Source organism: Elephantulus edwardii, unplaced genomic scaffold (assembly GCF_000299155.1).
Source record: "Elephantulus edwardii isolate Elephantulus edwardi_28Jun2011 unplaced genomic scaffold, EleEdw1.0 scaffold00009, whole genome shotgun sequence".
NCBI classification, from domain to species: Eukaryota; Metazoa; Chordata; class Mammalia; order Macroscelidea; family Macroscelididae; genus Elephantulus; species Elephantulus edwardii.
Genome location: NW_006399759.1, coordinates 11,398,863 through 11,423,304, shown reverse-complemented (window position 1 = coordinate 11,423,304; position 24,442 = coordinate 11,398,863). Strand labels below are relative to the sequence as shown.

Sequence of the window (24,442 nt, the reverse complement as noted above, 5' to 3'; positions counted from 1 at the left end):
GCAGGAGCATTTTGAAGGTCTGAGCAATGTGTATTGGCAAAGTGTACCATTTCTTAAGTTCAACGTGCTCCTATTTTAGAGTGATAATTGGAGCTCCTGGATTTTTAAGAGCCCCGAGCTTGGTCACTCAGTGTGGATTCTAGATGAGGGCGCTTTAGCCACCTCTACTGGAGGAAAGGATTGCTGTAACCAGCCAGACCCAGGGCCTCCAAGTCTCCAGTGTCCTTCCCTCTCCTGTGAAGTCGCTAGCGAGGACATGGGTGCTGATGCAGCAGGGCAGAAATGAGGGCTGCATGAAGAACCTGGAAACCAAAATAGCCTCTTGCCTTGGAGGAAGCCAAGAGCTTGCAGTGCCCCCTCCTGGCAGGAGAAGTCCCTGTCTTCTTGGTGATGCTGATGATACATGTCCCCTTCGTGCACAAGACCCCTAAACGGATAGCTCACAGGCTCCTTTTCCCTGAGATACATTTCATTCCAGAAGAAGCAATGCATGCCTCTGTACCCACCCGCTCCCAGAGAGCTGTGGACATCCAGAGGCGGCCGCAGCGTGGGAAGATGCCCTCACCCCCCAGCCAAGACACAGGATGAGAGGCGTTCCCTAAGACTACTACTGCTAAGTGTGGTGACATCCCCAACCTGTCCCCCCACAAGATCTCTGTCTGTCCCATAGAGAGAAATGGACCAGAGGCCTCTGGTAAGGAAACTTGTCTGTGGATTTGTTCTTTTCTCAGGAGATTTCCTCTTTTCTTTTGTTTCCTGACTGTTCATAGAAGCAGAGCATCTGAAATGCAGGCCAAAGATAAAGTGCAGCCTGATGCAATTAGCACAGCACAGCCCACGGGTCCTAATGGGATGCGGCTCCCGCTCCCCACAGGCCCTAATGCAGGCACTGTTTGTCATCTGCATTATACATCAAAGCCCCAGTAAGTGCCGCCCTCCCCGCCCAGGCCACCCACTGGGTGCCTGGTGCAGGGCTGGGAGTCTTGCTTGTCAGAAGGGCCCAGCAGCTGGCTCTACTGGGTCATAGGCTGGGTTTCCTCAGTAGTCAGGTTTCAGAGCCCACACAGGGGTATGTCAAGCCCCTTTTCCAGCAGACGGCCTGCAGATCCCCATGAGGCTCTCTTTGCCTTCTCTGACTGGGGGACAGTGGGCATCCCAGCCCACCGCATGCTTCATTCCAGGTCTGGCTAGGCTTCAGTCACAGCTTCTGGAAGCTCCAGTCATGCTTCCTGGAATTAACTCTGTCAAGACCCCCGTCCTTTCATGCCCCCGTTATATCAAGTACTAACTCTCCAATATGTTGGAAATTTTTTTCTTCCTATTTTAACTACAAGTCATGATATAAAAGTTGGAAAAGAGCATAAAAATATACCCAAGAGAAGAAACAACAACTCGTTGCTTTCAAGTCAGAACTGCCTCATAGCTGACCCTCCAGGAGATTTTCAGAGGCAATAAATCACACTGGAGGAGATTGCCCAACTTTCTCCTACAGAGCAACTAGTGGATTTGAACCACTCACCTTTGGGTTGGCAGCACAACTCTCTAATTCATGAGGCCAGCAGAGAGTAAAAAGCCCCAGTCTCTTCAGCGAGGGAGCACTGTATGATTTAAAACCAGGAAAGGTATGTGTTGAGGTTGGTCCTTTCTCCATGCCTATTCAATCTGTATGCTTAGCAAACTATGCTAGAAACTGGACTATATAAAGAAGAAAGATTAGAGGACAGCCTGCATTATGCGGATGACACAACCTCATTTGCAGAAAGTAAAGAGGACTTGAAGCAATTGCTACACAAGATCAAAGATGACAGCCTTCAATATAGATTATATCACCACATCAAGAAAACAAAAATTCTCACCCCTGGACCCATGAGCAACATCAGGATAGATGGAGATACGATTGAAATTGTCAGTGATTACATCTTTCCTGGGCCCACAATCAACATGCTTGGTACCAGCAATCAGGAGATTAGAGATGTATAGCAATGGGAAAGTCTGCTGTCAAAGACTTCTTCCAAGTGTTAAAGAGCATCAGTGTCAGTTTGAAGACTAGGCTAGACTTGATTCATGCAATGTTCTTTTTAATTACTTTCTATGCATTGGAAAGATGCACATTCAATAAAGGCATTAGAAGAATAAATAACCGATGCCTTTGAGTTGTAGTGTTAAAGAAGAGAACTGAATATCCCATGAACTGCCAGGAAAACAAATACACCTTAGAGGAAGTGCAACCAGGGTGCACCTTAGAGTCAAGGATGGCCAAACTTTGTCTTGTATACATTAGGGGCATGTTGTCAGGAGGGGCCAGTCTCTGGGCAAAGTGGGAGGTCAGAGAAAGAGAGAAATACTCTAAAAAAATGAATTCACACAGTGGCTGTAATAATGCGCTTCAGCATTTCAGAAATCATTGAAATAGTACAGGATAGGGCAGAGTACAGGTCTGTTGCTCATGGGATTACTCTAAGTCGTAATCAACTTGATGGCACTCATTATCAAAGACAGTCTCTTCACACAAGATACATCTCTATTAACATTGTGGTTCTTCCCCTTCTGTGCATATTGTATGATATAGTGAGGCTGTGTTTCAGTTTCTCATGGTTTCCCACTCAACTTTATAGTATAAGCATTCTGTCATCATATTAAAATTTCTTATTAGACTTTTTATGGCTTTATTATATTCTATCATAATGTGGATTCGCTCAGGGAAGCCAATATCTCCCGATGTTTGCATTTACACTGATTATTACCTTCTCATTGATATAAATATCTTCAGCTTCAACTTGAACTTGCATGTGAGAGCACTGACGATCTGCAGTCAGCACCTGACCCTATTCTGACTGACGACATTGAGCTGCTCCATCATTTCTTTATGCAGATGTAGTTGATGTGATTCCCATGTATTCTATGCAGCAAGATCCACATGCGGAGTTGCCATTTGTGTGCTTGGGGTTGGGCGGGAACTATTTGTGATGAATAAGTAATTGGGCTTGCAAAAATTTTTTTTTCAAAATTTTATCATGCAGTCAAGGACATCATTTCTATCACCAAGGCTAATTCCCCACCCCCCCAACTACCAATTTTCCTTTGTTTCCCAACTTTCACTTTTGCAATGATCTGTAAGTATTAACACATCTTAATTACTGTTTTGATCAATTTTTTTACTGTAAAATCTGAGGGGGAGATCTTCACTGATGTTAGTGTGTGTGTGTGTGTGTGTGTGTGTGTGTGTGTAATTTTGGATTATAGTCATTAACTGGTCTTCCTTTTAGGAATATGAATACCATTCTGTCACTGACAGCATTCTATTCCAGAATAGATCCTGAAAGTTTCTCTTTGATGATGAATATGACACCACTCCTCTTCAATGTGCCATTTCCGGCACAGTAGACCATATGATTATCTGGTTCAAAAAGGCCAGTATCAGTGCATCCCAGCTCACTAACACCTCAGATATCAATCTTCGAGTGTTCCATTCCATTTTTTTACATTTTCAATTTTCCCTGATTCATTCTTTGTCTATTCACCATACCAGTTATTAATGGATGTTTACAGCTGTCTCTTCCTATTTTGAGTCAAGCGGTATCAGCATGTAAAGATCCTGAAAGCTTTGCTCTGTGCACACCACGAAGATCTGTTCTACTCTGAGGAGGCAGCTCATACCTGGACACATTTTGATTGACTCCCAACCTTAGGGGCTCATTTTCCAACTCTATCTCAGACAGAACCTGAGATCTCTGGTGGCCTAGGATGGAAGGGGTTGTGTGCCAGTTTAAAGGCAAGAAGTTCAAATCCACCAGCTGATCCTTGGGAGAAAGATGGGCAGTCTCTTCCCATACAATTTATAGCTACTGCAAACTCGAGTCAGTTCAGACTTGATGGTACATAACAACAACACATCTACCAGACCATGTTCTAATGATATCCAGAAGGTTTTCACTAACCAATTTTTAAAAAAATAAATCCCCAGATCATTCTTCTGTCTTTTTCTAGAAGCTCCAATGAAACCTATCCATTTTTAATGATCCCACTGGTATTTCATATGCTTTTGATATAGCTTCCAGCATTACAGAAACATCAAGATAGAGAAAAGATTAAAGTTGCCAAGAATTTTATGTTATTTGGATCCACAATCAACACCAATGGAGACAGTAGTTAAGAAATCAATCATTGTATGAATGTATCATAATTTTTCAATCCATTCGTTTGTGGTTGGACATTTGGGCTCTTTCCATGTTCCTGCAATGGTGAATAATGCTGCTACGAACATTGGTGTACAAGTCTCTGTCCCTCAGTTCTCAATTTCCTCAGGGTATGTTCCAACTAGTGGAATATCTGGGTCATATGGAATTTCTATGTTCAGCTTTTTGAGGAAGCGCCAAACTGCCTTCCAGAATGGTTATACCATTTTACAGTCCCATCAACAATGTATAAGAGTTCCTTTCTTGCCAGATCCTCTCCAACATTTATTACTTGCTGACCTGTTAAACTTCGCCACTGTAATTGGAGTGAGATGGTACCTCATTGTGGCTTTTATTTGTGTCTCTTGTTGCCAGTGATTTTGAGCATTTCTTCATGTCTCTGTTTGCCTTTTGAATATCTTGCTCTATGAAAATTGTTCCCATGTCTTTTGCCCATTTCACAGGATCAATATATATGTAGCAAATTCTTTGCCATTTCAACCTTCTACATATATACAATTCAGTGACACTGATCATGTTTGTCGTGTTGTTCAGCCATGACCATTATCCATATCCATATCTTCCCATCACATTTAATGGAAATGAACTGGTTGGCTCAACACCACGTGAATTGGAACCCACTCACAGCTGACCCACCAGTGGCATTTTCATTGAATGTAAATGGCATGGGAGAAGACTGCCCATCATTCTCCTGATGAAAAGCTTTCTCTTAATTTGAACTGCCCACCTTAGAGTTGGCAGTACGCCTCTCCATCCATTAGATTCTTTTTTGGATTACCGGTGTTATAACAGAAATACCACAAGTGAGTGGCTTTAATAAATGGAAATTTATTTTCTTTCTCAGTTTAGAAGTAAAAATTCAGGACACCTACTCTGGAAGAGGTCTCAGAATCTAATATGTTTGTCTGTCTCTCTCTTTCTCTTTACCTCTCTTTTTCTTTGTCTCTCTCTCTGTGCATGCGTATTAATTCTAGGTGTACAAATCCTTCTTTCTGCTTCTGTGACCGCTCATCCTTGAGTTTCCTGAACTTGTACACTGGTCTACCTCTAGTGAGTGTTGAGAGAATGTCAATCTCTCCTTGTGTCAGCCACCTTCTGTGCCATTCATATCTCAACAATTGGCCTCGGACACACCCTGCACTGATATGACTTCATTAACAAAACAAAAACCCTCTCTCCAAATGAGATTAAACCCAGAATTATAGGATTTGGAGGATGGAATTCAAACCCCAACACCCATTTGCCCCTAAGGAGTGAGGTTCCCTCTTCCCTTCCCTCTCACTTGCCACTAATAACCCCTGACAACTTTTAAATCTCTACATACTTGCATTTATCGATGTTCACTTGAGGCCTGATTAAGGTGCTTAGTGGAAAACCAACCTCCGTTGCCTAGTGGTAAAAAGCAGTACTGCAATCCCAAAGGCCACCAGCTGCTTCCCAGGAGGATGGACAGTCTCCTCCCGTGCAATTTATTGCCTCTGAAAACCCACTGGAGGGAGGGTCAGCTACGGGTTGATTCCCACTCAATGGCACACAACAATGACAACATGTAGCAAAGGCCAGGTCATAGGAGAGGATGTTGCCAGTGGGTCTGGCTGGAACCACATCACTGCTTACCCTACACCCAGGGATAACTTGCAACAAATGTTGTTATGCTCTGCTATGTTGTGTTGTATTGTAAGGGAACTTCCCACCTCATCACACAGGACAATCCTTCCTATGATCACTCAAATGGCACATTTGATTATAAAAGTGGCCTGAGAGGCACTGGGTTGGGTGTTCCTGGAGGCAGGAGCTTAGCAGAAGCCACATCTGCTAGTTCTAGATCAAAATGCTCTATGAGTTCCCTATGGGGCTGGGTGTGGGGCCAGGTGCTCTACCTCTAACTCCTTGTTCAATGGATGCTCCAGGAGTCTTGTTCTGGGGGTGTCTGACCAAGGACAATGACCCCTACGAGGCTGTACTCACCCCCTGCTCTGCTTTCCCACAGGCCCCTGGTATCTCCAAGGCAGACAGTCAGTCCCAAGGACTGGCAACCAGCATCCGGTGGGGACAGACGCCCATCAATCAGTCCACACCCTGGGACACTGACGAACCACCGTCCAAACAGATGAGGGAGAGCGACAACCCAGGTGTGTACTTGTCCCTCGGCAGAGCAATCTACCTCGGGGCTGGGAGGGGCGGTAGGGGTGCCCCCACTCCTCGGCAGATCCTGTCCTGCAGCCTGTAGGAGGCCCACCCTCACGCACCCCGTGGTACCTGTGTCACCACTTTCCTCCCAATTCAAAATATTTGCAAGGACATCGGATTCTCAGTAACCTAGCAGGGATGGCTTTGAATTTGCTTCAGGTTCATTTTAATAACCTTAGTACTCTGATTCAAAACAAATCTCTTGAGTTACACTTTATAGTGAGGTCTTCTCCAACAACTATTTATATGAGAACAGAGGGACTCTAGACCCAAGAACTGAGCTCTGACCTCCTACACTCCTTCTGGGAACTGCCCTGGACATACAGAGGCCCACCTTTCTTGCTTCCATAGGTCCCAGACCTCCCTGCAGGATTCACAAAACACTTCTGCTTATCCTACCCCAACAACCCTTCAAACACGTGGAGACTCACTTCAGAACCCTCATATTTTCTGTAAGCCCTTCAGCCGAGCCCCTTTTCCCTGCAGACGGAACCCAGTACAAATGACCCACGTGTGGGCTAGCCAGCCCTCCCTTCATCCTACCCTCCATTCTTAACATTACAACCTGAGATGACAGCCACCCTGCCATAGCCACATCACATGCTGCCTCCACAGCCAGCACCCCGGGTCTATTACAGTCACTGCCTCTGCCATGCTTATCACTTCAGAATCTGGTTTAGAACCACGAGACAGGCTTCATCAGCCAGCCTCTTCCTGGATGGCTCAGGATTTCTCGGACTCCAGATTCCATGGGCTAACCTGTTCCCACCCCCACCAATGTTATGTCGCCTACAGACTTGATTGGCACGTCTTCTTCCTCATCATCCAGGTCATTGAAAATAATGCTGAGAATGGCTTATGACACATTACTAGTGGTCACCCTTTTAAAAAAGAAAATGAGCTCCCGTACAGCCGATTCCATCTCATGGCATCCCCAAGGGTATAGAATTGAGCTCCATTCCATTGGGCTTTCATGGCTGTGAATTTCAGAAGCAGATCTCCCCCTCCCCTTTAGATTTCTCTGTTGTGGTGGTGGTGTGCCATCGAGTCACCTGCAATTCATAGCAGCCTTCTGTACAATAGCTCTGAATCCTGCCTTATCCTGAGCCAGTCTAACTGACTCTGACACACCTAATCCCACTGCCCCAGTTAACTCTGGATGAGTTCAAACTGTCAGCCTCTCAGTTAGCAGCCAAGTGTATAACTACTTGCACCTCCCACAGGTTCCTCTCTCTCTAGTGTCTCAGTATCCTTTGGTCATTCACTCTTTCACAGGTTTCTCTATCTCACTACATTCGTGTAGTGGTGGTGGTGTTATGTGCCGTCGAGTTGCTTGCGACTCGTAGCAACCCTATGTACAACAGCCCTAAACTCTGCTCTGTCTTGTGCCAATCGCACTGCCTCTGGCACTCCCATCCGATTATCCCAGTCACTGAATCAATCCACCTCATAGAGGGCCTTCCCCTCCTGCCAAAGTTATCTGCGACTTCTCCAGCCTTCTTGGAAGTTCTGGCTCATTCTTCCAGGCTCTCTGGCCAATCAGGGAGAAAACAGAGTTTGAAATGTCATGCCTTGTCTTTATCATAGTGGTAAGACCTCTTCTTCTGATTAGAGGGAGGCTCCCTCCCTTTGCACCCTGTTCTAGGATCGTCTGCATCACTGAATCATGGGGCTGCTCCTCACTGATAGGTGCCACCTTCTCATTTTCCGCAGCTTGTTATCAATCATAAGTACCTCTTGGACATTTGTTAAGTGCCTGTTTCTGAGGACTGCCTTTGTTCTCACACCAGCTTGTGATGCTTGTCTTATAAATGACCATGTTGTCGAAGAGGACGCTGACTCAGGGAAGCCTTGTGACTAAGGTCACTCAGCCAGGAGGAGACAGATCGAGACTCTTACCTGGATTTGGCTGAGCCATGGCCCTAGCTCCTCACCACCCCACCATGTGGCTTTCCCTCTCAGCCGCTTCTCAGGCACAGCCCCAACAGTGGACAGGCAGTCATCTTATTTCTGTGAGGATATAAGGCCCACTTCCTGGGCCTGGGTCTGGTGGTCTAGAGGGTCCCCCTCACCCCGACTGTCCTTCCTCAGATCCTTTATCCTCAGTCTGTACTGCCACCTCAGAGCTAGCATGTATATCACAGTGATGCCCCAGTGACAGAGGCCTCTCTTAGAGACCACCCATCACTCATATCAGCTCAGCCTAGAGGCCCCTACGACCTGAACCTGGATTCCACTGGTCAGAACTCTGTCTGGACCCACTTGTTTACTCAGTGTCTTTAAGAACTTGTTTTAATTACCTAGTGCTACTGTTATAGAAATACTACAAGTGGATGACTTTAAAAAATAGAAATTTATTTTTTCCACAATTTAAGAGACTAGAAGTCCAAATTCAGGACACTTACTCTAGAGAGAGATTTTCTCTCCATGTCACATCAGAGAGAAAAGCCTTGTCTCCTTTCATCATCCGTGGGTCCAGCACTCCTTGGAGATCTCCAAGTGTCTTGGCATAAATCTTCCCCTGGGTCTAGGAGGTTCTCAGTGCAGGGACTCTGGTTGCAAAGAGTGCAGTCTACTCCCACATCGTCCGTCTTGACAGTCCTGAGATCTCTCTCTGCTTTCTTTTCTTATTTTAATCTCTTGTATGATAAAGGGTAGCACCAAACATACTCCATACCTTTTACAGAGGATCAGTGGACTTGAGTAAGGGTTTTGCATTGCACCCTAATCCCTTTACAACTGATTGGCTAGTGGCATCCAATCACATCATGGGATAATGACATCATTGCATAGCTGCCAAGCTACTGAGAATCCTGACCCAGTCTAGTTGATAGATATTTTCGGGGACACAATTCAGTCCATGACAGAGCCAGAGTGAGTGTGTCTTGTTCCTCACCCCCATCTGCTCCAGGCTATTCCGGAAGAGGAAGTTTAGGAGAAAGCTCAACCTACCCAGCAATGCTGGTCCCATCCACCTCTCCACACTGCCACCTCATCCTGCCTCTCACGTTCCTCCTGAACCTCACTCAGTCCCAAATCCTGGGACTCACCTTTTCCAGCAAGCAACTACCCTTTCACTCCCTTATCTTGCTCCCAGACCTCCACCAGGCACAGAAACAGCAAAGAAACACCAATATTTGTTGAACATTTACCATGTGCTAGAAACTACTGGTTTCTTTCCGATCGCTCAAATACCTTTTCCTCATATATTTCATTCCAGTGGTCCTGTGAGGCAGGTGTTGCTATCCCACATAACAAGTGAGATGATTGTGTCTCGAACAATTAGCAACTTGCCTGAGGTTTTTAGCTAATTGAGTGGCAGAGCCAAGATTTGAACCCAGGCCACTTAGGAGGTTTCTGTTGCTTTTTTATCTCAGCTTTGTTGCTTCTCTGACTCCTCCAGGCAAATCTCAAGTGTTCCTCTGGTGTCCCACAGCCACTTGTTCATAGATTACTAATGTCCTTGCCCTGTGCTATTGTAATAACTGATAACCAGTTAGTAAATTCTGAATGCACATGGCTTTTCTCCTTGGTGGCCCCAGCACCCAACCTAGGGCCTGCGGCAGTGTTTCTTGAGTGAATTTCTAACCAGCATATGACCTCTCTTCTCTCTCCCTTACAGGCACAGGGCCATGGGTGACCACGGTGGCCGCCGGGAGCCAGCCCGCCCTGATCGCACACTCCTATGGAGTGGCCCAGCCTCCCACCTTCAGCCCAGCTGTGAACGTCCAGGCCCCAGTCATTGGGGTGACCCCCTCACTGCCTCCCCACGTGGGGCCGCAGCTCCCGCTTATGCCTGGCCACTACTCACTCCCCCAGCCGCCCTCCCAGCCTCTGAGCAGCGTGGTAGTCAACATGCCTGCCCAGGCCTTGTATGCCAGCCCACAGTCCTTGGCTGTGTCCACGCTGCCTGGTGTGGGGCAGGTGGCCCGCCCCGGACCCGCTGCGGTGGGCAACGGCCACATGGCAGGGCCCCTGCTGCCTCCGCAACCATCAGCCCAGCCATCTGCCACTCTGCCCAGCAGTGCCCCAGCCACCAATGGGCCCCCCAGCTCCGACTCGGCCCACGGGCTGCAGATGCTGCGGACCATTGGCGTGGGGAAATATGAGTTCACCGACCCAGGGCACCCCAAAGGTAAGTCCTGCTCCCTTCATGCCACCTGCCTCCCTGAGTGTGTCTCTCCCTGTCGGGGTCACTGCAGCAAGGAGAGGGCCATGGGTCATGGCAGCCTGTACTCCTCAGCAGCTCCTCTGGCCTCACCGGGTCTAGGGAGCCTCCCTACCCAAAGTACTCAGCCTCAGCGGGGAACAGAACACGAAAGTAGAGCCAATGCAGGAGGTGGAGAAGGGGGAGAGGAGGAAAGAAGAGGAGAGCCTGTGGGGTCCACCATCTGTCCCCCTCCAGCCCACACTCTGGCCAGTCTGACCTCTGACCCTCTGCTAGACCAAAGTGGAGAATGTAAAGGAATCGTTGGTTCCTCTCGGGACTCTAGGGATGATTCCTGCACGCACCGCTGCCATTTCCTGTCCACAGAGGACGATCTGGATATGAAGTGGCTGTGGCCATCCCCTCTACTGGACTCTGGGAGACTGCAGCTCCAGGAGCATTTAGCAGAATCCCCAGACCATCCCCAGGCACAGCAGTGTTTTGTTTTCAGGACCCAAGGGCGGTCCTATGAGACTCAGAGAGACCCCTCCAGCCTCAGCCTTCAGCTAGCCAGTCCCAGGGAAGCGTTCATGCCCGGGAGTCAAAAGGTGGGTCACAGTGTATAAGGGAGACACCAGGAATGTTGTTCTATGGACAAGGCCCCTTGGACCCCTCCTGAGCTAGAGCCAAACCAAAACCCAGTGGCTGTCGGCTCAGTTCAGACTCACAGCGGCCCCAGGTGTATCAGAGAAAAACTCTGCTCCCGAGGGTTTACAGTGACTACGTTCTCAAAAATAGATCTCTCTTCACAGATCTGAGTGGATCCAAATCACCAGCCTTTCAGTCAGCAGCTTCACCATGTGCACCACCCCAGGACCTCTAGGTTAAACCAAAGGGCATTAGCAGATGTCAGGGACTGAGTGCTTTGCCAGGGCTGGATGTGGATGGAGCAGGAGGATGGGGCCTGTGACAGTGGGCCTCAGCAGGCAGGCTGTTCCTGGAGAGGGTGGTGCAGGACATGCTGGGGGCATGTGGAGGAGGTGAGTGGATCAGACAGGCTTCCTAACTGGGCCTCTTTACCTTTGTGGAAGGGGTAGGAGGCAGCTAGGTGGTCTCTTTGGCCCCAGAAAGCATGGCCCTCTCAGCGCACGTTCTCCGCCCCCTTCCTAAAGCTCCTTGAAATCACATCTCAGTGGGCCCCACGTCTTAGTAGAGCAACAAATCCAACTAGCCATTCTCTTCCCCGCCTGCTCTCATAAATCTCTATCTTTATCCCTTTGAGCAATTTTCAGGCCTTGTCAAACATCCCGACAACAAAGCCCATGTCTAGATCTCTGTTGGGTTTAATTCCCAATCTGATTGAGCCCTGACTGCCTTTGTTTTGGAAATCAGCACTGGTTTTAAGTGACAGAATTATAGAAAATTACATTTAAATTCTGCTAAACTCTTGCTTTGTTTAAGATCTTTTTTAAAAAATTGACTAAATTGATTTTTTGTTTGAATTGTTTTGGTTAAGCTCCCACTCCCTTTACTTGGAGGGAGAAAAAATACCCCAAAAAAACAAAACCTTGTTCCCAGTGTAGGAGCCACCAACTCTGAAACACAGGGCAGTGGGGGGGTCCCAGTTCCTTCTGGGCCTGAGTACTGGAGGGCTTCCCTCCCTGCCCCCCATGAGAGTTCGCAACCCCCACCTCTACCCCAGAGCCTCCCAGGGCTGATCAAAGTGGGCTTGCAAGTTCGAGACATGAAAGGAATATTATTGTCCATAGGGACACCTAGACCAGAAAGGCCTGGAGCCCCTGATTTGGGGCTTAGCACCAGCTAGAGTCCACCCCACCAAGGCTCCCAGAGCAGTGGATCCAAACGTCCACAGCCATCAGAGTCAGTGAGTGAATGGCCTCTGCAGTGGCCTGTGCATGCTGGGTCAGCGGGCAAGCACTGCAGAGCCACCTCCATAACTTCTGTGCATGGACACGGAGCAGCAGGCAGCTCACTGGACAGGAGGAGAGGCAAGGAGAGGGAGAGGACTCCTGATGGGACTTGCTCTTCCCGTTTCTGAAGTAGATTGTAGACCAGGGATGCTGGGGGCCTCCAACTTGACCATGGTTCTGGGTTCAGCTGAGCCAGAAATGTGAGTTAGTGACAACTGGTGACCACCATGCTGATCTCCATAAGTCGCCAGCTAGATGGCTGTTTCCCCATAAACTGCATTTAACGCTCCTCTCTGTTCATGACCCCCTTCTATTTGAAATAAAGAAAAGTAATGAAAGCATGCACATACCAATATGAAAACAGAGCCTCGGTAGGGGTGTGTGTGTGTGTGTGTGTGTGTGTGTGGTATGGGTGTGTATGTGTGTGTGTGTGTGTGTGTTTGACTAATTTCTCCTTCATTTCTAATCTTAAAAGCCTTCATTGCCAAACCTATAATTTGCCTGTCAGATCTAATGTCAAACAACTGCATTTTCCCCCCCTAAATGAGAAACCTGAATTTTGAAACCAAATCTTTAATACAGGCCATGCTGGAATCATATTCCTTGACAGGACCACGTGAGTTTAGATGTGGGTCATTTTCATTCTGCCCCTCAGGATTTTACATCTCTGAAGTCCAATTGATTTCACACTCCTGAATGACAGACAGCTGACACCGGGTGGGGCCTGGGAGTATAACGTGATGCCATCAACACAAGTTAGACCTCCGTGGGGGTGGGGGGGGACCACCACAAAGAACTTTGTCTCCTGTTCCCCATTTGAAACCTTGCCTACATTATAATAAGATCCACTCTGGAAAGCCTGGAGATCTAGCTCATTAAAAATCCCAGGATTCTTCCTACTATTGTTTGACGTGACAACCTGGCCTCTCCCGGGGTTGAGTAATTACGGAGAGATTCCCCTCCGTGAAGAACAGGTCTTGCCAACCAGAGGGATGGGCCACCGGTATTTTTAGACTTCATTAGTGCCCTGATTTAAAATTTCACATTTTGTTTCTTGTAATTATCTTCCAATTGACTGAGCTGAAATTTCAGTTGGGGCGATGCGAGTCGGCTTTCCCAAAAACTGTAGGGACTTTAATTTAAAACTTAACCAATTGAAAAATAAAGGTGCCGTGGAAATGCTTTTTTGATCTGCAGTAGGTCAAGTGATTGTCTCTCATCTGTGACTAGAGAAGGCAGCGTGCATGCAGTTCACCTTAATGAGTGTTATTTAAATGCATTGAGCACATATAGACTCTTTTTAAAAAGAAACTTACAAGATAAATCTTTCTTTCTCTATGCACAATTTGAGAGTAGAAGCAATCTTTAGGGTTGGGGTGGGTTTTTTTTCCCCCAGGACCATATATTGAAAGCCAATTCAAAATAGATTTCATGTGTGCAAAGCGATAAGGGAGGAAAAAAGAATTCAATCTATTTGAATCCCGTTATAAGATACCTGAGATGCTGTGTTTTATTGGAGTAGAGATCCTTGAGCTAATCCAAAGGGGAGGCATTGGCCAACTTCAACTTAAGACCTCAAAGTCAAATGTCCCCATAGCTGGAACCACGTGAACCAGCTGGTGCTTCTGGTTATAACCCTCAGACCAGGGGCACAGGCTGTTGATGTAGTTATTTCTGTCTCTACCTTTTTTTAAAAAAAAAAAAGGGGGGGGGTATTTGGAAGCTTTAGAGCTAGCTGGTGACCTCTTAAAAAGAGGCTTGAAAAAAGGATAATAATAGTAATTTTAAAAAATAGCTCTGGTGGCATAATCTGTAGCATGATGTGCTACTAACTTAGAGGCCCCATCTCTAGTGGTTCAAATCTACCAGTGACTCCAAGGGAAAAGGATGGGCAGTCTCCTTCCCTGCGATATACAGGCTCTGGAGGGTCAGCTACGAATCTGTTCTGACCCAATGGCAGAGAGAGAGAGAGAGAGAGAGAGAGAGAGAGAGAGAGAGAGAAGGGCTCTCTGAAACCTCCAGGCTCTGACTCTTGTAGTAAACTGCAGAGAAGCTTTTGTAGCAATTGGCTCAAGTCTTTAATGATGAGTGTGGCACAAGATAGAACAGGGTTCACATCCGTTGTTCACAGGGTAACTGTTAGTCGTATTTGACTCAATGGCACCTAGCAACTACAACAATCTGACATTTAGGGGAGCTCTGGTGGCCTAGTGGTAAGGAATTGTACTGTCAACCCAAAGGCATTCTCCTCCCATGCAATTTATAAATTTCTTAAAAACTCTCAGGAGGGTCAGGTATGAATTGGTTCTGACTCAATGTCACATAGCAACAACAATCTGAAGATTTGAAGTTTGAGCCTACTCAGCAGCACTGCAGAAGAAAGAAAGGCCTGGAGATCAGTTTCCACAAAGCATCAGTCAGGAAAGCCCCACTGCCTGACAGGACTGCTGTGTGTCAGAATTAACCCTCTCTGTCTTTGGCCATTCTGCTCACATACTGCCCTGTAACTTTGAGTCCCTGCCTGCTATTTCATGCTCCCTGCTCCCTGCCCCCTGCCTTGGGCCAGAGCCTTCAATACAGTTTGCCTGTTCCTCTATCTTACCCAACGAGGCTGTGACCCCTCTGTGGTGGAAGCAAGCAGGGATCAGATGGCAGCTGATTCTCTACCTGCCTGCAGCATCCAAGTCCAATACCTGATGCTAACAAAGTACTTAGCTAATGAAAGCAGAAAATGCTGGTTTGCCCCTGAGCACACAAGCACAGAAAGAGCTCATCTGAGATATCATTCTGCGGCCAGTCACCCCCTCCATATCCATGCCACCTCTTCTACATAAGGATATCCCCTGAATCCTGTCCTGGAGCATACCAGCTCTGGAGTCCTGCTTCAGTTTTCCTATCCACAAAAGGAGACTAATAATAGAACCTATTTCTTACAATTGTTGTGAGGATCTAAGTGAGTTACTCTTTTTTAAAGCAGCAGAATAGTACCCAGTGCAAAGTAATCGCTATAAACACATATTCTGTGTTTATTGTCACTAGCTGTGACAGGGTCATCTCTCAATGTCCATGCCCTTTCCAGAGACTGCTATCATGTGACAAAGCCGTCGACTAGTTTGCTTCCAGAATTTTAGGAGATTATGTTAACAAAACATACAGCAACAAGTCATCTCTTTTGAACGGAAAAGCATCACCTTCTCCCACTGTAACATTTTACAGTCCTTCACTATCACAGTAACAATAGGACAGAACTGGCTCCCGGGAGTCAAAGCACCCATTCCATCTACACTGAGAAGCTCTCGGAGGGCTGTGAGGTTCATTTTGCTATCTGAGCACCAGGGCTTCTGTGGGGCCTGTCCCCCCCCCTCCAGAGTCACATCATCCAGATTGGATAAATGTGCTTTACACAAGTCCTCCTACCCACCAAGTCCCCGAGTGGTGCAGACAGTTTATGCATAATGACTAAACTGAAGGTTGACGATTTGAGCTCGTCTAGGGAGCTCTGGTGGCCAAGTGGCTAAGAAGTTGCGCTGCGTTGCCAAACAAAGGCACAGGATTCGAAGGATGGGCAGTCTCCCACCATGCGTTTAACTGCCTGCAAAAACGTTCTGGAAGGTCAGCTGTGGGAGCTCAGGTGGCAGAGTCCCTAGGAAACCATGCTACTAACCCTCTCTGATGGGAGAAAGATGGGCACTCTCATCTCGTGGGATGTACAGCCTAGGAGAATCTGCTAGGGAGTCAGTGATGAGTCGGTTCTGACTCAGTGGTGTTGACCTGGGTTCCGTTTGAGCAGCAGCCCAGTAGAAGAAATGGGTGGCAATGTGCTTTACACAGTCACAACCAAGCAAACCCTATGGGGCAGTTTTACCGTGTAACATGCAAGACTGCCAAGTCTTAATCAGGATTCTAAATCAGCTAGACGGCAGCAGTTTTAATGGTGCTTCATATACCGACCACTACAAGGCTATGAGCAGATCAAACGAGGAGGAGCGTGAGGCTAGTAGTATGAGTGGTGGCCAGGAGCTCTAGCTCCACATCAGACTGCCGGGCAGAATTCAAATTCTATTCCCTCCTGCTGGCTTCCTGGGTAAGGAAGTGTGCTGCCAACCCAGAGGCAGGCAATTCAAATCCACCAGCTGCTCCGAGGGAGAAAGATGGGCAGTCTCTCCCTGTACACTTTACAGCCTCTTTTACCTGCAGGAGGGTCAGCTTTGAGTCCATTTCAATGCCACAGCACCTAACAACTAACCAAATAAATGTGTCCTAGAAAACGAATGTCTCCAGGCCTGTTTCCTCATCAACAACGTGGAGATAATAATAGGGCTATCTTCGCAGACATGCTTGGGGGTTGATTACCATGTGTGAAGGTTACACATAGTAAACTCAAAACTCAGAACAGCATCCACTGTTCTCATTATTACCGCTTCTTTGAATCCTGCAGAGGAAATGTTGTCCTGAGTAGCTTTGGCTTCAGCGCTTTATGGCTTTTTAAATCACCAGTGTCCCAGATAATCTCAGATGTGTGGTTAACATAACATGGAACTAAACCCACGGTCCCACCCAAGAGCTCCCCCAACCTCTCCTCTGTCCAGGCCTCACCCCAGCACACAGGAAGTCTGTGCAAGGAAGTTGAAGCTCCCTGCGCTGCAGACTTGTCCTCAGCTCCCACATGGTAGCCCCAGCCCTGTCTAAGAAAGCCCTCCTCCCCTTTCCCTGGCTGCATCCTCCTGGGGTTTGTTAATCATTAATTAGAGGGTTGTGCAGGGCTTAACAGTTTTGTTAACAGATCATTTGACTATAAGTGAACTAGGCAAGTGGAAAGATGTAACAAAGGCAGTCAGACCACCAGGAGACATGTCATCCTCTGATCAAGAGGTGACCCCTGTCCACCCCGGCCTGTTTGTGTCTCTCATGGCGCCACTGCTCAACGGGCACGGGCAGAGAGACGCCTGGACCTCGGCACCGTGAGCTCAGGACCATGGAGTGGGGGGCAACAGGGGCCATCAGCCCGAGTCTCTGCTGATTATCTTTGCCATCAGAAACGTCCTGCTTCCTCAGGGGTCAAGACGCTGCTGGGAATGAGAGGACTATGCAGATGGAGACAAGGGGGGAAGCATGTTCTTTCCCTGCAATCCAGGTCATGGCGCTGACCCACAGCAGGTGAATTACAAGTCGGCTGCCCTAAAGTTCAGTCCTCTCAAGGCAGGAGGGCCTGAGTGGACACAAGGAGGGATGACATGCTAGGTTTTGGCCAGTGACTCGAGGGGCCACCTCTCTCCCTAATGTGTCACCAAGCATGTATTGAGCTACCAGGATATATAATATTAAATGCTTACCGTATGCAGAGTCTTTCCCTCCTTTGCTGACCTCCACCTTTCCAAGAGTGATATCCTTTTCCAAGAACTAGTTCCTCCTAACCTCTTGCCCGAAGTGTGTGAGATGAAACTTCACCACTCTCGCCTTCAACAAACGTCTGGGTTGCTCTTTGTCTAAAGCGTTCCTGTTCATGAGATGGACTGACACATTGACTGGAACAATAGCCTCAAGTATATCAGAGGTAGTGAGGATGGCACAGGGTAGGGCAGGTTCAGAGCTGTTGTTCATAGGCTGCTCTGAGTTGTACTGAACTTGACAGCACCTATCGACTATATAACAACACCTGTATGCAGATGCCTACAATATGCAGAAGGGAGTTCTGATAGCCTAATGATAAGGAGGGGAAGGCCCTCTATGAGGTGGATTGATTCAGTGACTGGGATAATCGGGATGGGAGTGTCAGAGACAGTGCCACTGGCACAGAACAGAGCAGAGTTTAGGGCTGTTGTACATAGGGTCACTATGAGTCGCAAGCGACTCGACGGCACATAACAACAACAACAACAATGGTAAGGAATTGACCTACCAACCCAAAGGCAAGTTGTTCCAATCCATCAGAAGAAAAATATGGGCAACCTCCTCCCATGTGATTATAATCTTGGAAAACCTTCTGGGGGGTCAGTTATGAGTCAGTCTGACTCAACAGCCTTAACAACTGTATGCAGAGAGGACCTCTGGGGGTTTAGTCTATAGAAAGGTGTACTGCTAATCCAGAGGCCATGCATCTCTGGCAGTTTGAACACAACAGCAGCTTCATAGGAGAAAGAGCAATCTCCTCCTGTGCATGCAATTCACAGCCTCCAAAAATTCACTAGAAGATTAGCTGTGGGTCAGCTCTGACTCGACAGCTATGACTGGGACTCTATGCAGAGTTCTAAGTACAGGTTTCAGTTCTTACTGAATGTGGGTTCTAGGTTGACACCCACAGGGATCCAGAAGTGATGCTGGGCACTGAGAGCAGGAAAAATCCACCCTGGAGGACCCTGCCCTCCATCTTGGAGGAGCCGGAGGTGGTAGCAGGTACTAGAGGAGGAGGGAAGTCAGGAGGGACTGTGATGGACAGACTAAGCTGGACTTAAGGGTAGTCAGAATGATGTGGGGGGGGCCAAGGCGAGGGCAAGTAGTTCTCCATATCCCAGCCCTTAGGGAAGAATGCTGGAGGTCAGTAGCAGGCATACAGAATCATGACTTTCAATAGGGTCCACTGTCATGGTCTTACACACACACACACACACACACACACACACACACACATCCCTGTACCCACACATGTCCCTCTACTCAAACGATCCTGTCCTCAAGCAAGGCCTGCTCTTATCACTTAGCCCACTGACCTCCTCAGTCAGTGCACAGTACACGAGGAGCTCTGATCTTATACAGGGGTCCATAGAGGCCATGCCGGTCTTGGAGGTAATGACCACTCGTGTCTTCAAGGGCTTTGGTCTTGAGCATGAGACATTCGGAGCCACTAATCCCTGCCTGGGAGACTGAGGCAGAAAGTCTTTGTAAACTTCCTTTCCCTGCGGCAGAGGCTTAGTGACAAGTCCCTGTTGTCCCATAACCATTTGAAAATCCAGCATCTGCTGTCTTTGCTAGAAACATCATGTGGACTCCTATCCTTGAAAGGTGTATTGAGTGGTTGTTTGGGTTTGGGTTTGGGGGCACATTTTTTACACTTTTGAAGTTGAGATGAGCAGAGCTAAGCAAATGTGTGTGTGGTAGTACCTGTGCCATGAGATGGATCCTGGGCACCCCAGTTCATGGAGCAAAGCCAGGGAAAGTGTGACACAAAACTGACTTAAGAAAAAAGGATTTGGTGGAGCATATTCACTATTCTAAAAATGTAAAAGGTTAAGAATAACACAAGCGTACTATTTTACAATCACAAGACATTGCACAAGTTGCTGGAAGGAAAACATGGCCAAAGGGTTCTTTCTCTGTTGATTTGGTCCGTTGTCATTGTCAGTTTTCAGAACGTGACGCTCTTCTTTCTAGATGAGATGGTTAAGCAGGAAACCCAGGCATTTTCAGTGCCCTGTGGAGCACGTGTCGTTCACAGCCTGATGGGTGATGCACACAGCCCTGAAAACTGGTTTTGCCCCTGGGCTCTGCCCACCTCCTGGGGTCTCAGTGTTGTTACTGCTAAGTGCCTGGGTCCACACAGTAGGAAAGCCTGTGGTAGTTTTCCACTAACTTCTGTTGGTGTCATTTGTGCACATAACAGCCTGGCTGACAAGTAGAATGGGTAGCCCTCTCCCATGGCATGGTTCCAACGGTGTTACAGACCTTGGAGAAGGACAACATGCTTGGAAAAGTGGAGGGTCAGTGTAAGAGAGGAAAACCCTCGACGAGATGGACTGCCAGTGACTGCAACAAAGGGCTCAAGTGCATCAGAGATGATGAAGATGGTACGGCATAGGGCGGGGTTCACATCCGTTATTCATAAGATCGTTATGAGTCAGAGTCAACTTGACAGCATGCCTTTTCACTGTGAGCATTTCCAGTGTCCCCTGGTTAGTTTAAATTTTCTGGAGATGCACTATTACCAGTTGCACTATGGCTTAGAGCTGCTAGTTCTGCTCCCTCCTAAATGAACACGGACTATTTCTGTTCCATTTTTAGAGTCACTCATGTTTGGGTTTCTCTATTTCTTTCTATAGAACCTAAGAGAAATGTCAGGGTTATCTAGAGTGAGTGGCAACCTATGCCGCCCCCCCCCTGCACTGAGGGCCATGAGGGGCTACTGCTGGCATCCTCATTGCTGAATGATGCTTCCTCTTAAATGGTCAAGAGCTGTCTTTCCTGTAACTTCTACAGTCCTGCCCTCAGGGGCCACCGAGAACAGAGCTAGTCCCTGTTCTACATGACAGCCCTTCAGAGTTCTGAAGATGGTCGAATTTCCCTTCTCCAGACGAACATCTCCAGTGACCTCAGCTGTTCACCTGAGGTCCCTTTACCAGGCCGGTGTCCTCGCTGGTCATGCTCTAGCTTGTCACATGCCTCTGAAAGGGACACCAGATGAGAGTCTGAGCAGCCCAGGGAAAGGAGCTGTCACCTCCTTGGTCCAGAGCATCACACAGTGGATGTTCTAACTTTCCTGTAATGATCACCACTTATTTATGGAAAACACACCTGCACATATACACTCAGACATCCAAATTAATTAAGAGAGAAGCATTAAAGTCTCTCAAGAGTTCTACTGTCCATGACACTGGTTTCTTTGGCATTTTCCTTTCAGCATCAAAGGAGAGCTCCCTTTGTTTCCGAGTGGTTTTGCACCTGTAAAGATTAGTATAGGCATAAGCTAAACTTTCCAGTGAACTTTTTAGTTACTTCCTTTTAAGTGAAAGAGTTTAGTGCATCACAGCCTGACCCACCCACCCAGGCCCTTCCAAGTAGCTCATTGCTTCCTCTCAGTGGGTGAAAATTCTATGCAATACTCTGTCCTCCCCCTTTTAACCATTTCCATCTCCTTTACCCACCACCATAGTGAGTATCAGAACAAGGCGTTACCCTAAATGCTTTTTAGTGAGGAGGGCTGAGGATTTTGCAAGATGGGACACTTGAGGCTTAGAAGTAACATGAAAATATCCTGTTACCTTCCTAAAGATAAACTTGGGGAGCTCTGGTGGCCTAGTGGCAAGAAGATGTGCTGCAATCCCAAAGGCCTGGGGTTAGAGACCACTATCTGCTCTGCAGGAGAACAATGGGCAATCATGCTCCTCCCTTGCGATTAACTGCCTCTGAAAACCTACCAGAGGGTCAGCTATGGGTGGTTCCAACTGTGCAGTACACAACAACAAAGACAAACCTGTTTCTAGAAAGAGAATTCCCTGGGAACTAAGCATCCCTCCTCCAATCCTGGATGATCAGTTGAATTACTTCATGCACTGTGAGCTAAGAGAACTTTCTCCTAGAGATGGGGGCGGGGGGAGAGAATGGGCCTCAGGCCCACCCAGGCTGCATCAGGCTGATCACTGCTCTCCATGCCCTGCCAACTGGGGCACCTCCTGCAAGTCTGTACCCACTGCTCACAGAATGAGAGAGAAAGGAGAAAGCAGAGCAGGGGCAAGACATGCACATACTTCCAAAAGACCACGGGTAGGAGGGTACGGGAAAGTCATACACTACACCACATGGGCAAGATCAGGAACTTCCTAGGGGATGCAGTAGAAGAAGACACTGTGCAAAAGCGAAAGATGACACACACAGCTCTGACTCAGAACTGCAGAGCCCTTACCTCGCTGTTTCCCAGGACTGGCAGCTTCTCTTGGGAGTGCTTACTTCGTGCATGTTACAGACGTTGGGCTTGCTTTCCAAGTCTCTACAAATATCAGGGGATCATATCTGATCCCCTTTGGTGGTGTAGCCCACAGAAAATTGTGCTGCTAACCTAGGGACCATGCATCTCCGGCCGTTCAAATACATCAGTGAATCTATGGGAGAAAGATGGACAGTCTCCTCCTGTGTGATTTATAGCCTCCCAAAACCTGCTGGAGGGTTAGCTATGAGCTAGTTCTGACTAGATGGCAATGAGAGATAGAAAGATGGGTGGGTAGGTGGGTAGATAGGTAGGTAATAGAAGAGATAGATAGATGATAGATAGATAGATAGATAGATAGATAGATAGATAGATAGATAGATAGATAGATAGATAGATCTGGCTGACCAACAGACAGATCTATAGAGTGGTTAATGTACATGGCTCCAATGCTGTGGTAGATTGCATGTGCTGTTAAGCAGAAGATGAGCAGTCTTTTCCTAAAGATCTACAGCCTCAGAAACCTGGTGGAGGGTTGCTATGTGTTGGAGTCAACGATTGTGAATTTGTTTTGTTTCTAGTGTGTGTGCACAATTATATATTAAAAAAATTACCTTTTTTCAAACACTATTCTTACATTTTTACACTGTGGTCATTACAATAAGTAAAGGTCCATTTAAAGAACCCAGACTGGGGACATGAACACCTGGTAGTCAGTCTTGCTCATCCATCTAAGTCCAGAGCACCTCCAAGAACCAGGCCTAGTAATCCATTGACAGTGCCCGCTATGCCTTGTTCCCTAGTAAACTCTCTAATAGACTCTATTTTCAAGCACTTTGATGTCTCCTATAATTAGGAACTACCAAGACGTGATTTTTGAGGACTCGGGCCATCTAAGAGTTTGAATAATCTAGGTTTCAGAAATTCTGATTGATTTTTTTTTCTATATTTCTATTTGGGGGGAAAAATTGCTTTTTTTGAGCTCAACAGCCATCTTATGAGATAAGATATTTGGTGTTTGGGCAATGCCTCTAGTATTCCTAATCAAATGTTATTCATTACATTCTCTGTCAGAGAGAAGTAGACTTCTGACTCCTGGGTCTTTGTAGAAATGATACCCCTAGAATGGTTGATTAACTCTGCCAGGTGGTTTTACCTGTTACGCAGTGGCAACAACGACCATTCCAGGGAGCTGGAAGGTACTGAAGGAGTCTTGGTGCTAGAGTAGTTAAATGTTCTCCTGATAATGTAAGGTTGAGAGTTCTGATCCACCAGCTGCTCCACATGAGAAAGATGTAGTAATCTGCTTCTCTGAAGATTGTTGTTGTTGTTGTTAATTGCCTTCGAGTCAAGCATGACTCATAGCGATCCTATGGACAAAAGGCCTAAAGCCCCTCTACAACTATCAACATTTCTCAAAGTTCATAGAGTTTCTGGAGGCATGTTGTTTAGGAAGTGGATGCAACAGCCTTAGAAATTCTATAGGGAAATTCAACTTTGTCTGACTATGTCATGTAAAAAAGAGTGTAGGCAGCATAAGGATGGCCACTCTTGATCTGCCCTCTCTTGATGCCACAGAGGAAAACAGTCCCCATCAGCAGCATTCACAAGAGGAAACTAATTTCCGTAAGGTCAAACATGGCCTCAACACTCCCATATCTACTTCTAATTCCAACATCAGTCATATCACTCTAATATTGAATCAGAAATCCATTGCAGTAGCCACACAGATCTCACACAACCATACTCACAATTATGGGGATTACTAGGGAAATTAACAAGTTATAATGCACGTTGGTAGCAGGATACAGTTTCTCAGCACAGCTTCTCAAGTGTGCTCACAGGCCCTTGAGCCTTTAGTCTCATGGCTTACGTCAGTATTACAGAGCTATCTTGTTGTTATGTGATGCGGAGTGGAGTATGACTCATAGCAGCCCTGTGAAGAACAGATCTGAACCCTGTTCTATCCTGCACCATCCTCACCACCCATGACATACTGGAGCCCATTCTTGAAGTCACTGTCAATCTGTCTCATTGAGGACCTTCCTTTCTTTCACTGACCCTCCACTTTTCCTAGAACAGTGTCCCTTTCAAAGGAGCACTTGGGAGCACCTTCTCCAAAACTTTTCTGTTTGTTCCTTTTGGCAGTCCATAGGATATTCAGTACTCTTCTCCAACAACACAACTCAAAGACATTCTTTTGTCATCCTTATTCATTTTTCAGTAGTCGGAAAACATGGGCTTGGTGACAGGAATGAGGCTGGAGACAGAATGATTGAATTTTGTAAAATCAATGAATTATTCATTGCAAATACATTTTATAAGAGACACAAACGCAGGTTAT

At 47.0% G+C, this 24,442-nt stretch overlaps 1 protein-coding gene across 1 annotated transcript in view; it reads left to right on the top strand.

The window, feature by feature from the left end:
* The window catches only part of KLHL29 (kelch-like family member 29), a 222,519-nt gene that overhangs the window by 112,508 nt on the left and 85,569 nt on the right, over positions 1–24,442 (top strand). Inside the window, exons 2-3 of the mRNA XM_006880638.1 lie at positions 6,187–6,328; positions 10,009–10,521. Of these exons, the coding sequence (XP_006880700.1) occupies positions 6,187–6,328; positions 10,009–10,521 (655 nt within the window). The remainder of the gene's footprint in view (positions 1–6,186; positions 6,329–10,008; positions 10,522–24,442) is intronic.